The sequence below is a fragment of the Strongyloides ratti genome, assembly GCF_001040885.1.
Source record: "Strongyloides ratti genome assembly S_ratti_ED321, chromosome : 2".
Lineage (NCBI taxonomy): Eukaryota > Metazoa > Nematoda > Chromadorea > Rhabditida > Strongyloididae > Strongyloides > Strongyloides ratti.
In genome coordinates, this window is record NC_037308.1 from 13326993 (window position 1) to 13345623 (window position 18631).

The window sequence follows — 18631 nt, forward strand, 5'->3', positions numbered from 1 at the left end:
ATACTAAAATGTGATATAATGCTTTGTATGATAAAATTTATTATAGTTTAATTTTTTTACATAAATATAAATAATTGAATAATGTGTGTTAAACTATTTGTTGAAGAAAAAAACCCTTAAATTTTTTAAACATATTTTTATATTAATATTATTATTAAAATACTCGTCATTTTTTTTTATCACAAAGAACAATTGCTTACTCATCACTTTACTATCTTTCCACTACTATTTTGAAACTTTTTAATTTTAACATCCTCAGCTCCTCTGATTTCACATCTACAGAAGGGACAATTTTTTCCACCAATAATATTTCTTTGCCAACTACTTAAACATGTCTTACAAATTAAATGACCACAAGGTTCAATTCGAAGGTCTTTCTCATTTTCATCACAAATTTTACATATTTCAAAAGTACTACCAATAGAACAATACATTTCAAATTCTTCCTCTGTCACATGAACAGTCTTTCCTTGAGTAAATGAATTTAATTCTTTTTCAAGGTCAGGATTATCATTTTGACCATTTGGAAAACAATAATATCCTTCTCGATACCCATCAACTAATGCTTGTATAAGTGATTTATTTGTAGGAATAGTTTGATAAATATTTTTATTAGGGGCAACATAACCAATAGCCCAATTACCTAATTGTGTACAACTTAATCTAAACATATAACTACCAGGTTTTGAGATATAATTGGATAAAATTAATCTAACTTGATCATATGTTAAAAAACTTCCATATGCAGGATGTTTAAGTGCCAAAACTCTCCAATTATCTAATAAATTTGACCATGGTTGAAATAGTCTTGTAAAAACATCAAATTCAAATTTTGATATATAATTACTTGATGTTAAATCCATAGTTTTTTTTAAACAATTAGATTCTTCACAATTTTCCTCAAAATAATGAATATTTTTAAGGATAGGTTGAAATTCATCCCATGAAACAATAGTTTTATCTTTAAAATTTTCTTTCCAAAATCCATCAGCATCTAATTTTGTTATTCTATAATCAATATCAAAACTACCCTCAGGAGAGAGAGCAATTAATTCATAGTACATATGAGAAAAAGTTAAAATATGTTTAGTTAATTTTAATCTAGCTAAAGATGCTTTATCATATATTGAATCTTTATTTTCTTTAAATAACCTAATAACCTAAAAAAAAAAGTAAAATTAAAATTAAAAAAAAAACTTACTTTTAAACATTTTGCCTCCAAATTTCCTATAAATATACGAAAATATCCATTTGATGAATATATATATGGATCATTTTTAATAATTAAATTTAAATGAATATGTATATTAGGAATAATTTCTAAAATATTTGGTGGAGATTTTATTAAATTTAGCTTTGGTCTTTGACAATATCTTAGAACAATATTCATTAAATTATATGTATTAGTATATTTTTTATAATCATCCTTAGGAACTGCAGGATGTTCCAATGAAGAAAATTTTATATAATACATACTTGAATCATTCCCATTTAATGTGATATCATCCTCAAATAATGATTGTAAACGTTTGAAAAAATTAGATAATCCTGCCATTTAGAAAGAAAAAAAAATTAAATAAATAAAAAAAATAATATTATTATGAAATATAAATAAATCTAAAAATAAAATAATTGATAATATAATTAATGAAAAAAAAAAAAAATTTTTTATGTCTACATAATTAGACATTTAAAGACAATGAAACAAATAATAATATATTTGTTGTCTCATTATTATCTCTTGAATGGGTGTGTAATAATATAATGTCTTGAGAAAAATAATAATAGCTAAAGGTTATCATTACTATTAAATATAAGATTAGTAATAAAATATGGAAGAGATTATGTTCAAAATTTTCTTATCAATTGTAATTTTATAATTTTGAATAGGTATATTTTATAAATATATATAAGAAAATTATAAATATATATATATATATATTTTAATCGTTTATATTGTTAAAATAAAAATAATAAGAAGGTATACCATAGTTCTTACTATATATATATATACAAAGTTAAATATTATAAGTTACTCATGCTACAAGAAGAAAATATAAATTTGATAACAATTTATGGTTAAAAATGCTATATATATTTAACTATCTAAAAAGAGAGAGATAGAAGAAAAAAAAATATATATATATAACGTGCATAATGAAAACAATCGGCATGTTTAGTAATATATATAGCCAGTTACATTAAAAATGATACATTTTAAGAAGTATTAATCATCAAGTGTTTTGTGGAAAGTGTGATGCGTAAAAAGTCAAAATTATTAGTTTTATTAATAGTTCAAATTAATGTGGTTGTTGGCAGAAAATTAATAGATGTAGTTTGTTGTTATTGTTATTAGTAATATATGTGTTGAGAGTTTCTTGGCAAAAGATACAACAATTGTACATATCAATCAAAGATATATATACATATAATACAGTGGATTTATTTTATCTTTAATGACTTTTTATTAAAAGATATATAATATATTAATATAAAAATCTGAATTAATAAATATCTATTGATAGGATGTGTATATATACATAAAACATTTTATATAAATAATTGTATTTTAAAATTATCTCTGTCAAAGAGTATTTTTCCAACAATGTTGTACATTTAGAAAAAAAAAAAAAATAAGTGTTCTTTATGAAATAGTAAGATGTTTTTATAAATACTAAAAGAAGTGAGGTATATTATTAAGGATAAGAGTTTTATATTTCAGTGATTGTTAATGTGGTATTATATTATATTGATGACATCACATATGTATATTTTTATCATGTTAGTTGTAATAAAAGTTCAGTATTTTTATTTACAAAGAAAAACTAAATTATTATTATTATTTTTTTCAATCCACTGTAATATGATAGAAATTAAAAATGAAAGTATAAATTTAATGAAGATGATGTTTTTTTTTTCTTCCTAAATTTCTAACCCTTTGGATAAATTAAACTAACTCCATTATAAAAACGAGTAAAGTTTTCAATGAATTCTTATTTTACATAACAAATGTTTCCTTTTTTAGTAGTCATACAAATTAACATATATATTAAACATGTAAATAATACTATAGTATAATCTCATTAACAACACGTTTTTTTCAAGAACATTTATCAATAAAGATTTAATATTTGATAAAATAATAGAAATAAGAAATATTAGAATATTTAAAAAAAAGCCTTTAAATATTTTATAGAAATGTTTTAGAATGACAATAAATTATATACTCTAAAACTATTGTCATTACAATTAATAAAATGAATTATTATAACATTAATAATAGAAAGAAAAAAGTATTATAAAAAGTTAAATTGAAATATCAATATAATATTAGTTAAATAAAATAATATCTTTACAGATGTTATCATTTATCATATAGGATACTCCTTTACTTTGACATTTTTTTTATGAAAAATTTTAATACACATATTAACACGAAAATATTTTTACCCACTCTAACATATGTACTTTTTGTTAATAATTTATTGTATTTTACAAAAATTTCAATTCTCATAATAATAATATTATTATTATTAATAATTATTTATTTATTTATTTCTCATGTTATCATATTTTTTTTATATAATTTAAAATTAAATGAAATAATTTATTAGGGTAATTATTATTGTATGATTGTTTAAATTTCACTAAATTATTATTAATATAAATGAATAATTTTTGTTAATAATTAATAAAGCTACAAATTCTAATAAGATAATTTATTTTCTAATTCTAATATATTAAATATTATATTAACTTTTAGTTGAAATATTATAGTTAAAATAATAATATATATATAAATTTGATTTCAATTTAAGTTGTTGAGTTTCAAAATAATAAAAATATTTCAAAATTTTAAAACAAAATTACACTCATTTAATAGTCCTTTAAAAATAATGAATTTGTAATAAAGTTATAAATATAATAAAATTAATATTTAAAAAGTTATGGGCAATTGAAATTAGAAACAAGAGCGGAGAATATTTAAAAAAAAAAAACTTGACTTTTATAATTTAAAAAAGAATTTTTAAATAAAAAGAATAATTTAAAACTACTTTTTATTTGTGAAAAATTGTTTAAACATATTATCATTTCTATAAAACTTATAAAACTCAAAATATGATAATATGTATATCCTTAAAATATTTTTAAGAACATGTTTTTATTTTAAGTAAAGAAGTTTGAAGAAGTGAAAAACTTTGCTGTTATGGTATTTTTTAAATTTATTATTTATTGGAAATTAAAAAAATATTTTTAAGTTATATTTTATAAAAAAAATTAATCAGTGAATATTTTTAAAAAGCCATTTGCTTTTATTTTTATCTTTAAATTAGATGTAACCAATGTTTAATATTATCAAGTATATCAATTCATTTCTATTTAAATTTTAACTTTATGATGATAAAATTGTTCACAATACATTTCACCAAAGACATTTTTCTTAAATAAAATTTTTTTTTTTTTTACTTTTTTAAAGGTTTAAAATTGATCAAAAATTATTCCATTTTTATAATTAGATCTTCAGAAACTTTGTCAATATTTATCTTGTGACTTGAGTAATATAAGAATAATCTTTAACTTTTAAAGTTTATATTTTGTATTTATTTTTATTTAAAGTTTATAAAAATATTTTTATTAAAAACACTTAGCAACTTGTTATAAATTTATATTATAATAATAATTGAAAAAAAAAAATTTATTATTGGAAAAGACAATTATATTTATTCAAATAAAATATTAATATCAATCAAAAGTAATACAAACTTTTTTGATCATAAGGAAGAAAATATGAATAATATTTTCTAAATAAATTTCGTAGTTTTTTTTTTGGAAATTTTATAAAAGAATTATTTTTACTAGAAATATTATAAAAAATCTTTTTTTATCACTATTTTTTGTTAACAAAGTTAAACATTTGGAACTTTTTTAAATTGTCGCTAAGAAGAAATTGAAAAAAAGTATTTTTTTACAGTATAATTATTAAAGAATAAAATAACTTTTCTTTTTAAATTCACATGATGAAATGTGTATAGTTGGAAGTATAAGAAAACTTTTTAAAATGTATATACAAATTATTCTTCAATTCCTCAAAAGAATATATTTAAGCATTTTAACTTTTAATATTGCTTATATCATTTTTGTTTAAAATCATTTCTAACGCATATGTGATTAAAAGAATTATATACACTTGCGCGAGTAAAGTTTTTTTTTTTTGAAAATAAAGAATATTTGAAAATTTTTCATTGAATAATAAATATTTTTTTTTTATAAAAATAAATATATTAATTAAATTTCATTTGTTATAATAAAAAAATGTATTATTATTTTTTTTATCAAAATATTAAATTGAATATTTAAGCAATATATTGTTTTTCAATTATTGTATATCTTGTTACATTAAACGATTATTCATTGGAGAATATTTTTACATTTCTTAAAAATACAAAAATATTAAATTGCCACAAGTATCATTTATCTGATATATAACAAGTTTTGTGTATAAAATTTTTTTTAAATGTTTTATATAAATTATGATTTAAAAAGTTTGTCCAATTTTCTATTTTTATAGGAAACAAAAGATGAGGTAATATTAATCTATTAACAAGAATTTCACATATTTTATTTGTATATAAAATTTTATTGGAAAACTATAATTTATTATCATTTGATTCCGGTCATGTTGATCATGTGATTTTATTGCATAAAACGTTTAAGGGAACATGAATCGGAAATTATGTTATCTAATATTAAATACTTCCGTACACTTAATCATAGTCACATGTTATCATTTTGAAGGGTGCTTTCTCCATTTTGTTAATCTATCAGTTCTAAAAACTGTAAGCAATATTTAATAATACTTGTACAATATAAATATATTTAACAAAATTATCTTAATGTTAAAAATTTCAAAAATTTTACTGTAACATTTTATTATTATTTTTACTAAAAGAATTAATTTTCATTTCTACATTCTTTAATAATGATAGTTTTTTGAAAGTATTCTAAAAGCAGATCAATATAACAAAAAATTTTGATATATTATTAAACAATAATAAATTAAAACAAGTGTTATCTAATGACAACACAATTAATAATTTTTATTCATTAGTAGAAATAAAAATTTTTAATACATAGAATTTTTAACATATAAAAATATATTGATTAAAATTCCTAGAACTCTTTAATTCACACTTTAAATTATTATTTTCAATGTTGTGTTCTAGTATGTTTAGATGAACGCATCATTAAATAATTTCCTAGAGGAGTGTATGGAGGTATGTAAAATGTTTTTTTATTGCTTATATGAATCATTCTTTTTTCACCATCAGCAACAGCTAAAATATATTTTTCAAAAAAAAAAATGATTAATCATGAAAAAACTAACTTAGGCATTCAAGAAAGTTGTATTGTGCAATTGCACGGGCATATTTTCGAAATTCTGAAGCATACATTGGCTCCAAAATTTCAGCATTAGGATTTTGTGTAAATGTATTACGAATTTTTTCATCAAATTGTTCAATAAAATCATATGGAATGTTTGGTTTATCAAGAGAATTTCGAAGTTTTTTATCAATGCGACCAAAACAATTAACTGCCTGGTAAACAGGATTATTTCCCTCTACATTAATAGGGATTTCATATTCATCAGATGAAGTGTCAATGCCAACATCATCATTAGTTATTTCAATAAATCCTTCCTCCTCCAAAAGACTTTTACCATAACGATGCATTTTAAGAGCTTCAAGAATTTCTCTTTGTTCTTCTTCAGATTTAGCATCGAATTTCATCCAAGTTTTCATTTTATCAGAATCTAAAAAAAGTTGCGAAAATGCAGTGACAACAGAAGGAACAATATCAGATCCATCAAGAATGATATCATCTTCCTTAGTTAATGATACCATCATACTAGCTAAAAAAAAATGAAATATTAAATTATTATATATTCATAATCTTTTGAATACCATTATTCACCCGTCTCCATTTCTTAGATCCCATTTGATTATTAATTTTAACTCCATCTGTTCCTAACTCAACATTATCTCCAATAAAATTTTTGACAGCTCTATTATAACTTTTTTTTTGACGATTAGTAGGTGTTTTTAAAACAGCAGCAAGAAGTTGCTTTCTAAATTCACGATCTTCTTCAGTGATATCTTGTGTTTCTTCACTATCACTAAATAAGTAACTAAAAATATTTTTTATGATAATAAAATATTATTATATAAATTTTTATCTTACTCAGCATAATTATCTTCCTCCTCAACTTTAATTAATTTAAATGTTTCATCCTTACGTTTATGTACCATAATTATTTTTTGATAAATGGAAACAAGAAAAAAAACAAATATGAAAAAGTAAACAGCGTATCACTGAAAAATAAATTTAATTTTATGGATTATTATTGACTGATGGACAAACAAATATATATATATATATATATTATTTATTAAAAATATTGGAAAAATGTTACTTATAATTTGGGTATTTTGTGATATAAGAAAGTTAATATAATAAAATATATTTCAATATTAATGGTATATTTGTAAAGAATTACCTATCTAATATATACCTATCTGAGAATTACCATCTGGTCACTGTGATTATTTCATCTATAATATAGGAAATATTTTGAAATCAGTATACTTTATATATTTTATCTATTTAAATATATTTAAAAACTTCAAATAAATGGGATCTTTTATTGATATACTTATACATTATCAAATATTTTTTTTATAAATTTGTTTAAAAACCTATATAATAAAAGGCAGTTAAATAAAGTTAGCTTTATTTGAAAAAAAATATATATATATAAACTATAATAAAATCACATTAAAATAAAAAAAAAAATATTCTTTGTTTAATATTTATTATATCAACAAAATAAAATAAATTGAAAATGAAAACATAAATTATATTTTTAGCATCAATTAATATAATTATTTATTTAAATTGAAAATATCATTGAAAATAAATATAAATAAGAAAGCTACATTCTATGATAATATTGTATTTGTTATTATAATTTTGCAAGTTATATTTTTAAAAAATCAACAATAAATTAACTTGTTGACATGTATTATTTGTTTTTTTTGAGTCGTATGATTTGATCAAATATATGATAATTAAAAAATTATAATGTTTGATGATATGACCTTTGATCGGTTTTTTTAAATGTTATTTTATATTTGTTTTGCTAAAAATTGTTGGAAAAAAAAAATTATTTATTTGATTGTATATATGCTTATTTAAGTACTATATTTTGTAGGTAGGTTGATAAGTGAATATTTTAAATTTGTAAAATGTTGCACTGAGTATTTAATAGTTTTAATAGATCAGTAAAATAGTTATCAATTATTTTACTATCATATTTTTAATTTTTTTTCGTTATAAATTTTGTACTTAAAAGCTTTTGAAATGTATCATTAAGTATATAAATCCGTTAGTGCGGAAGTTTAAACACAAATCAAATTACTATAAATATAAAATTTACACAATCGATTGAATTGTTCAAAGAAAAAATAATTTTTATTAAACTATTTGATTTCAATTTACAAAAGAAAAATTTATATAATTTATTTTAACTAAAAACTTTGATGACTAATCATAAAAACTTGTCTGAATTTTACTATGCTTCATTGCTCCATAACATATACTTACTTTTTTTAATACTTTAATAATACAAAATTTTGTATAAATTGTTTAGAAGCTGAGTAGATTTTGTTTATATAATTAATCTTTGAAAGAACATATTGAAACATCATTTTTTTTTTTTGCTTTATAGACTATTCTTATCATTTTACTATATACAGTTTTGTGATTAGACATTAAAATTTGTTCTAACGAAATATGTATATTCTTGCTTTGATTGTATTTAAAGAATTTTTAAAATGTTATCTAAATTATTTTTATATTATTTCCGACTTTTTAATCTTATTTTGTTTAATGATTTGGTTATTGGACAATCGAATATTATGAAAATTAATTATATTAGTAAAGAAATATTTAACTACTTTTTTTTTTCTAATTTCTAATTTCTAATTATAGATATTATATTAAATTCATCAATATTGATATTAAATATTTATCAAATGAATTAATTTTTTTTATTATAAAATTTTTATTTATTATTTAATTAAAAATTTTTTTTTTATAGTTAATGATCTTATCTCAAGTAAAAAAAAATAAAAATGAAAATGAAAAATGGATAACTATTCCTAAAATTTGTGTTATTTGTGGAAGAAATACAAGTTGTTATCATTATGATGTCATTTCTTGTAATGGATGGTATGTTATTTATTTTTATTTTTTTTTAATTTTTATGCTATTTTTAGTAAAACTTTTTTTAGACGAAGTATTTTAGCCAATAAAGATTATGTTTGTAAATTTAATACCAATTGCATTAATGAAAATCGCTTAAATTGTAAAAAATGTCGATTTGAAAAATGTTTAAGTTGTGGAATGAATCCTATGGGTAAATTTAAAAATAATTTATCATATAATTTTTCATTTTAGCAATACAATTCCCAAATAATATGACAGAAGGACAAATTTTTGATCTTTTAAAAAAGTATAACGAAGATAAAAAATCTCACATTAATAATGATATTGTTAAGGATGATTACTCCGCCTGTTCATATTTAAATTTTGATAATTATAAAATCTCAGAAGTTCAAACTATTATTTCAAAATGTCTTCAAAATTTGACATATATTGAGTATAAATTTAAATTATTGCGTGAAAGTGAATATAATGGTTTTGAACTATTTAAATATGATCTTGATAATTACCTTAAACAATATAGTAAACTTAGTGATGCTGAGAAATACCTCATTCCAACAGACTGGCCAAAACCTATGATGGAACCAATTGAAAAACATATTCTTGAACTTTCAAAAGATGATGTGCATTTTAGAAAAAAACGAATGATAAATCACAAACCATGGTTTATATTAGATGAATATTTAATTGTTGATTATATTAAAACACTAGATTTTTTTTCAAAAATACCACATTATGATCAAAAAGCTATTGTAAAAATGATTGGACCAGCTTTATGTTTGGCTGGATTTGCATACTATTCTTTTGTAAAAAACAAAAAAAGTGTTTATTTTCCAGATGGATTAGAACCATTAAAAATTCATAAAAAAAGTTATCCTTTAGAGGAAGAAGTATTTAGAAAGTCGGTTGAACCATTTTTTAGAGTTAAACTTAAAAATGAAGAATTTTGCCTACTTAAAACTATAGTTATTTGTTCCTGTCTAATAAATGGTATTTCAGAATATACTAAAAATTTACTAGAATATAACAAAACTTTTTATTCTAATGTGCTTATAAATTATCTTCAAAATGAATTAGGAACAATAGAAGGAGTAAAACGGTACATGGAAATTGTGATGTTTGTCGAAACAATTGTTCGTTATGGAGAAAAACTTAAAGAACTTAGTTTGTTAATTGATATGGCTCACACCAGAATTGAGAATGTTAGAAGAAAAAAACCAAAAAAACTTTTTATTAGTAATTAAAAAATATATTTTTTATGACTTTTGTTGTTATAATAATTTAGTTATTATCTGTTTTTAATTAAAATAAACTATATTAATTTATTTATTTTTAAAAAAAAATTTATCTTTTTTAATAATCCTTTTATTAAACAAATTAAATATAGTCTAATTTTAAAATTTCAAATAAAAGATAAAAATCTAAAAAGAGTTATAATAACAAATTTAGACATAAATAGTTTTTTTTCTTTAAGAATTTGAATAAATTTCTTATAAAACAACAAATTTTTAAACTTCGTGCTCATTTTCAATTAGATATTAAATACCAAATCAAAATTTCTTTATTAAATTCTAATAAAAATCTTCTCAATTTTAATATTTATACAATATTTAAAAATATTTTATCTATTTAACAAAAAAATTCTTTTTTTTTTTCAAGATTTCAACTTTTCAATGACGAATTACAAATAAATGTTAGGCACAAAAATTTTCTTCACCAAAAAAAATGTCAAAATAGTTCAAATATAAATTTAACAGTGGTTTAAAAATATTTGATAAGTGAAATAAATAAATATTAATCAAGACTTAAAAATATACCAAAAATGAAGTTTATTAGATAATATTGAGGCTGTCACTTGGTAGGACAGTAAAGAAAAATAAATCAGCACACATTTTTTGTCTCATTTTGTAGTAAACATTATCAAACATATTGGAATTTTCTTTAAAATAATAATGGAATTGATAAAATTAATGATTTGAAATACTATCAAACATTGAATTTATTTATATTTTTAAATTTAAAACAAAGCAAAATTTTATCTTCTTTTTCTTTAAAAAAAAAGATAATAATTATAGGAAGCAATTGTAAAAAAGAAAGGTATTTTAATTTTTTTAACATTGAAAGGAATTATAACATTAAGTTATAATTTGAAAATTAATTTAATCAAAAAAATTTAGTTTTATAACAATTTGATGAAATGATCTATTAATTAACAAAGAAACAAGATAATTAAATGTATGGAAAACAAGAATTTCTAAAATAAAATTATTTATAGGTATAATTGCACTGATTTATACTAACTTAAAATTTACTATATGCATACATTTTAACTATAAAACTTCCTTATAATTAAATACATATTACGTTTACTATAAAATATGATAAAGATACTATATATCTATTTTTAACATATTGTGATTATATTTAATTATAAATACAGAAAATTATAAATTTTTATTATTAAATATTATATTATGAAATTTATATTTAAATATTATGTGTTCAAAATTACTTTTCTAACATTTTTTACTATTGGATATTGTGAAGATGATAAATTAATTGCTGAATGTAATAAATAAGTTTAATCTAAGTACAAAAATATTTTTAATCATACAAATTATAGTAAAAAATAATTCATTTATAAATGAAAAAATTTATAGTAAATTATTAAACAAAAATATTTCTGTACTTTGGATACCACAAACTATTAGAAATTTAAATTGTAATAAACTTTTAATTGGAGATTTTAAATATATAGCTAAAGAAAAAGAAAAAAGAATAAGTATAAATGAAGTTTCTCCAGGTTTTTCAACATCATGTAGTCATATTAAAAAAAGAGGATATTATCCTGATAAACCATTAACGTTAGAAGAAGAAAAATTTCCTTTGGCATTTGCAATTAATGTTTACACGGTAAAAAACTTTGTTTTTTTTAATTAATATTTTAAAATAATTTATATAGGATTATTTAAAACTTGAACAACAATTTGTTGTAATGTATGCACCTCAAAATCATTATTGTTATGCTATTGATAAAAAATCTAGTCCAATATTTAAAAAAAAATTATACTCTTTGGCAAAATGTTTTCCAAATGTTTATATTGTTAAGAATGAAAAAGTTTTAGATCATAGTGGTGTTAATGGAAATTTATATAATTATGAATGTATGAAATTGTTAAATGATAAAAATTACAAATATTTATTTCTTTTACAAGTATGTTTCAAATTACATCAAAAAAAATTTCATTTTATTTTTAGAATGATGATGCTCCTTTAAAAACAAATTTAGAACTTGTTAAAATATTAAAGATTTATAATGGTACTATTGATATGAATATTGGAGATCCAATTGCAAGACAACCTATTATTTTGGATAAAAAAAAATCATTTAAATTTAGTTCATTAAAAATGTTTAAAAAAAGTATGTTCATTTATATTGAAAATTTAAAATTAAATTTTAGGTGACAAAAGATATAATGATAAAATTCTTAAAAGTACAAACATATTAATTCAAAAAGGTCTTCTTCAAGCGGCAATTTCAAAAAAAACAATTGATTATATTCTTAATGAAATAAATATTAAACAATTATTGGATAATTTAAATACAAACAAATCATATTCAGATGAATTATTGTGGCCGACAATTTTTACAAATCCATTTTTACAAGTGCCAGGATGGCAACATTATCTATGTAATAAAAAGACTATTTTTAGTAAATATTACATGACAAGAAAAACAATATTCAGTATTACAAAGGAACATTGTCCATCAGGATTTGAAAGAAATGGAATATGTATATTTGGTATTGAATCTCTTTCACTTATGAAAAAATGGCCACATTTTTTTGCTAATAAATTTCGTTCCTCATTTGATGCTGGTGCTTCAATGTGTTGGTTACAATATATGTATAATAAAAAATTTTTTTCACCATCAAGAAAAATTAATGAAAACTTTTATCTAAGAAGTCCGTTAATTAAATATCAAAAGTTAAAAGAAACCGAACATGACCATGTAAAAATATGTAATATGATTTAAAATTGTTTTAATATATGAAATTTCATTCATCTTTGAAATATAAAAAATTACTAATTAACATATTTTGTTTAAATGAATATCATCAGAATTATAAAATATTTTTTATTAAACAATTTTATAATAATTGAAGAAATATGCATTTATTTTGAATATTTTAAAAAAATAACATATTTTTATCATAAGATTTTATTAAATTTGATAAAAAAAAAAAATTTTTTTTGTTTGTTATTAAAATTGGATTATTAGTTTTATTTATAAGTTAAGAAAATATATCAAATCCCGTTAAAAATTATACTTTTTCTATAATTTTCTTTAACTATTTATTTTTAAGGAAAAATACGATAATTAAGATTATATTAAAATTAATGTAAATTTTCATAATTATTAAACTGCTGAGAGAGAGAAATTAAAGTTGTTTACTAATAGTAAGCATCTTTAAAGTTGTTGTTTATTTTAACTTTTGATTGATTATAAGCCATTAAAAATACATTTGAGATTTGTTAAAAATTACTACATTTAAAGCCATTTAAAATTACAAATTTTTAATCATAGACTAAGAAGTAAGAAAAAAAAGAATTTTTTTTAAATTATTTTTGAAAAGCTTGTACTTTAAAAAAACAATTTGTCAATATTTTAATATTTCATGATATATTTAAAAGTTAAAAAAAAATAAAAGAAAACTAAAAAACATTTCTTACCTTTTAAAAAATATTTAAAAAATAATCTGTAAAAGATAATTTACTAATAAAATATCAAAGATTAAAAAGATAAAAAAAGAGAAAATTTATAAAATTATAAAACATGATTAAAACTAAATTGAAAACTTTAAATTTTCATTAAATACTCTACCCTCAATCATTTTTAATTTCAAATAACAGTACTTTTAAAATTATTCTTCTCTTTTTTTTTAACAAAATTTAATTAAAGAGTCATTAAAACATTATATATATTATAATAAGCTTTAATTATATAAATAGTATAATGTAAAAAAAAAAAACAATATCTATTTTTATATATTAAAAATATAAAAATAGATTTTGATGGTACCAAATTATTTTTTTTTGCTTATTTTTCGTACATAATTAAAGTTAGAAAGAATTTTTTTTATATAGAAAAATATAAATTCTTTTATATTAATTGCTTGTTAACTAAATTTAAAATATTTTTATATTCAAAATAAAATTTATATAAATAAATAAAGGTTTTAGATTAATTTTTATAAATATATTTTTGTTAAAAAATACATTATGATAAAGACTATTATTTTTTTAGAAATTTTTTTATTTAATTAATAAAAGTTTCATCAAATTTAAAGAATCATTATATTGAAAGTGACAAAATTAATTTAATCTTTTAATAGGCCATTAATTTCATGTTTATTTATATTAAATTATAAATAAAAAAATGATGTTTTTTTTTAAAATAAAATAATTAATATATTTTTATTTTTTTTATTAAGAAAAAAAAAATGTAAAACAAATATTATTACATTTTCTAAAAACATTTCACTTTAGAAAATATAACCCGTAAATTAAGACAATTAAAAGAGTATATATAAATATATTATTATTTATGTTCTTTCTTTTTTTTAATATTATCTCCTTTTTCTAGAAGCAAGCTTTGCGAGCATTTCGAATTTTCATCTCCATCATTGTTTGATGGACTATTTAAGGAATATCTTGCTGTTGATCCTTCACAATGATACTGTCGTGGTGTTATACTTTTTAGTGTAAAATCATTTGGTGTTGATACCTCACCATCATTATCTATTACTATTGATGGTGGTAATAAATTTGTATTTGCTAATACATCATTATTTTCACATTTATCAACAGACTTTGAATGTTTTTTAAATATATTTTTATATTTATTTTCTGTAAATGGTACTGATTCCCTTCGACTTCTTTTATTCCATGGAATTTTACAGGCATTATTAAGTTTCTCTGGCATAAATACTTTTTGAAATTCCTTAAAAAAAATATATATAATTTTTTTTATAACATTTTTAATCAATTATTTTTTTTATTTTAAAATAGATAAATAAAACTTACAGTACGAAATTGACTACTCATCGTGCAGTAAATAATAAAAGTTGTACATGCATTACATAAGGCCATTAAATCTAGAAAATCACCAAAACTATTATAAATATGTATACGAAATTCATCTGAAAATATTCCTGTAAGTACAGCCATAACACCTTGTGGAATTTCTGTTATTAAAAATACACAAACTATTGTTAAAAGCATTCTAGTTGTTCTATCTGTTTTTGCATGTTTTCCACCTTTACTAATTTTTTTTCCACTTGACATTTTTGGCATTGGACTTGATGGTAATGATTTTTCTCTTTCCATTAATGGATATTCATTATGTGAACTTGTTGATAATTTTGATGGACAATTTGGAGATATAAATAAATTATTGTCATGTTTAGTTAATGATTCTGATGATGGTGGTGAGTATTTTGAACTTCCTTTAAATAATTTAAGTCTATTCTTTTGTACTTCATTTAAAATTCTTGTAAGAAGCCACACAAGTAGTGTTAATATTAAACATGGAATAACTTTAAATATAATTCCAGACATCCAAAATGTTATTCTAAATACCATACAACTATTACTAACAGCTAACTCAGATATACCAGTTAGATATGCTGAAGCATTTTGAAATCTTTCATCTTTTATTGTACAACTAGCAGATAATGGTTGTTCAATGATTTTGTATGTAAGAAAATTTGGGATATTCATTGTTGTTACAAAAATAATAACAGCACCAATAGCCAAATATGAATGTTTTAAGGTAACTTGTGTTCCTGATAATTTACCACGAGAACGTAATGTTATGTACCTTATTAATGCTAACATTACAGATAACCAAACACTTGATGAATGACCAACTAATGATAAATGAGCATGAGATACTAAAAAAATAGCCCATCCATAACTCCAATCACGGGGATGACAACTATCATATGCATCAAATGTATAGTGATATGTAAATATAAGATTTGAAAATAAAACTACTGTATCACAAAATGCCATTGCTGTTAATACCATATTAACTGGTGTTCTCATTGAACGTCTATATTAAAATAAATATTTGATTATAAAAATAAAATATATTAATAAATTTACCTTGTTAAAACAACAATATTACAAAAATTACATGCTGCTCCAATGACACAAATAAAAATAGATAAATAGGCATGTATAGGTTTATAATAATCACTAACAGTTTTTAGTATATCATATACAATTGATTCTGTAGGTAATTCTATAATAACTGTAGAACAGGATTGATGTTTGTCCATACTTTTTTTTTTCTTATTCCATTAAAGAAAAAAAATAAGACAATAAATTATGTTGGTTCCCAAAAAAAAAAAAATTTTATACAATGATTAAGAAGAAAGAAAAAAATGTTTAAATTTATAATTTAATGTGTAAATGTTATATATTATTTTGTGTTGTTGAAAGATGACAAAAATTAGTTTTCTATTGAGGATTTATAAACTGATTATTTTATGTTAAATAATTGCCTTAACATAATTTGTTAAAAAAAAATAGTAAAAAAATTTCTTTTTCAATAGAACTTTGAATATTTGAATAATAATAGTTTGTATAAAAAAAATAATAATAAAACTTTTAAATTTCACTTTTATTCTATTTAATTAGTTTATATATAAAAAAATTTTTTTTTCTTCTAATTTTTTTTCGGAAGATTTATTGTGTATCTTTCTGAAATATTAGATTTATAAGGAAAAAAAAAAGAATTATTAAGAATTTAAAAAAAAATAAAGTTTAATTATTTTAAATAATTTTTGGGAAAAAAAATATATTAATGATTATATATATATATTTAGTATTAAGAAAATATTATTTTGAAAATGAGTTAAAAGTAATATATAAAAATAATATAACATAATATTATAATAAATAAAATAACAATTTGTTTAAATATTATATATGAACTATTATTAAAAAAAATACATATATGTAATAAATAATTTAAAAATAAAGACAAAGTAATATTGTATTAAGAAAATAAAGTTTTTGTTTAATGGAAATGAAATATATTATTATATTTTAAAAAAGTAATTTTTATATGTTTTATTTGGTAGAAAAAAGACGCTTTTTGTGGCATTTTGTATTTATACTATAGTTACATTAATGCACATCCAAATTAGGCCCATGCGAATATGAATGGATAAATTAATGATTCATTACGCAATGAATGATAGTTATTAACAAAAATTAAGTTTTGTTATAAAAACAAATTTTATAGTATTGTAAAGCTAATAAAAAAAAATGAAGCTTATATGTGAACTTTTATAAAAAAAAATTGAATATAAAAAGAGAATATATTTATGAAAACTCATTGATAAAAAAGGTTATAAAAAGTTTTAAAATATCACAGAAGACATTTTGGGACCATTAAAAGATGCATAAAATAAACATTTGAATGGTAAAATAATTAAAAATTTATTTTACTTAAAAAGACAAGTCATTTTATAATATTTATTGAATTTTATATAATAATATTAAGTAATTTGAATTATTTTAGGTGTATATCACTTATCTCAAAATGATACTCATATACTTCTTCTCTATTACAAAGATATACAATTTATTTTCTCTAAATAAATATCTGTATTAATAAATTTGTAGACAAATAGTTTGATGTAATATTAGACAAAAATTTTTTATTTATCAAAAATATAAAAATATTAATTTTGATGCTTTTATATTGATAAAGTTAACTTTTATTTATTAATTAAAATGTTAAGAGGTATCCGAAGATGAGAATATAAATTTAAGTAATAAATATTTAGAAGATACAATTTATATAACAAAAATTTAAAAAGCCTGAACTTTATACTAATTATTTGATAAACATTCATTATAAATTCATGTTTTAATTTGCTTTTTTTTTTCTAAATACAATAATTATAAAAAAAATGGTTTGTTTGTTTTTTCTTTTCATTTAAGTATTTAAATATTTAATAATAAAAAAAAATATTTTAAATAATGTATAAAAATGAAAAGAAAATGAATATCTTTGTTATAAAAAAAATTATTCTTTATAAGGTTAGGGTTGTTTTTGATAAATCAAAAATAAGATTAATTTAATATTATTCATAATAAAAAAGATATACCTAATCTTGTTTTTATAAAAAAAAACATTATAATATTTAAAATTTTAAAAATGATGTAAATGCAAGAATTTTTGTAGTAAAAAGAAATAGATACTATGATTTTCCGGATTGACATAATTTTTAATTTGTTTTTGGACCACCCATTGAAAGACTAAATAATA

General features: G+C 19.3%; 5 protein-coding genes across 5 annotated transcripts; 2 read left to right on the forward strand and 3 right to left on the reverse strand.

Annotated features, from left to right (window-relative positions):
• Nucleotides 1-203: 203 nt before the first annotated feature.
• On the reverse strand, nucleotides 204-1555 carry SRAE_2000425100 (E3 ubiquitin-protein ligase CBL-B; the record flags this gene model as incomplete). Its single annotated transcript, XM_024643098.1, has 2 exons — nucleotides 204-1160; nucleotides 1202-1555. The coding sequence occupies 2 exons, from the start codon at nucleotides 1553-1555 to the stop codon at nucleotides 204-206; spliced, it is 1311 nt and encodes a 436-aa protein (XP_024508802.1).
• Nucleotides 1556-6207: 4652 nt separating this feature from the next.
• Nucleotides 6208-7307, reverse strand: SRAE_2000425200 (R3H-associated N-terminal domain-containing protein; the record flags this gene model as incomplete). The annotated part of the gene is made up of 4 exons (XM_024643099.1): nucleotides 6208-6335; nucleotides 6386-6910; nucleotides 6963-7186; nucleotides 7240-7307. The coding sequence occupies 4 exons, from the start codon at nucleotides 7305-7307 to the stop codon at nucleotides 6208-6210; spliced, it is 945 nt and encodes a 314-aa protein (XP_024508803.1).
• Nucleotides 7308-9160: 1853 nt separating this feature from the next.
• Nucleotides 9161-10526, forward strand: SRAE_2000425300 (Transcription factor HNF-4 homolog; the record flags this gene model as incomplete). Its single annotated transcript, XM_024643100.1, has 3 exons — nucleotides 9161-9288; nucleotides 9336-9475; nucleotides 9517-10526. 3 exons carry the CDS (start codon nucleotides 9161-9163, stop codon nucleotides 10524-10526), a joined length of 1278 nt encoding a protein of 425 aa, XP_024508804.1.
• Nucleotides 10527-11756: 1230 nt separating this feature from the next.
• Nucleotides 11757-13318, forward strand: SRAE_2000425400 (Glycosyl transferase, family 14-containing protein; the record flags this gene model as incomplete). Its single annotated transcript, XM_024643101.1, has 5 exons — nucleotides 11757-11850; nucleotides 11906-12195; nucleotides 12245-12496; nucleotides 12541-12703; nucleotides 12744-13318. 5 exons carry the CDS (start codon nucleotides 11757-11759, stop codon nucleotides 13316-13318), a joined length of 1374 nt encoding a protein of 457 aa, XP_024508805.1.
• Nucleotides 13319-14884: 1566 nt separating this feature from the next.
• Nucleotides 14885-16628, reverse strand: SRAE_2000425500 (G protein-coupled receptor, rhodopsin-like family and GPCR, rhodopsin-like, 7TM domain and 7TM GPCR, serpentine receptor class w (Srw) family-containing protein; the record flags this gene model as incomplete). The annotated part of the gene is made up of 3 exons (XM_024643102.1): nucleotides 14885-15286; nucleotides 15370-16399; nucleotides 16453-16628. The coding sequence occupies 3 exons, from the start codon at nucleotides 16626-16628 to the stop codon at nucleotides 14885-14887; spliced, it is 1608 nt and encodes a 535-aa protein (XP_024508806.1).
• Nucleotides 16629-18631: the final 2003 nt, after the last annotated feature.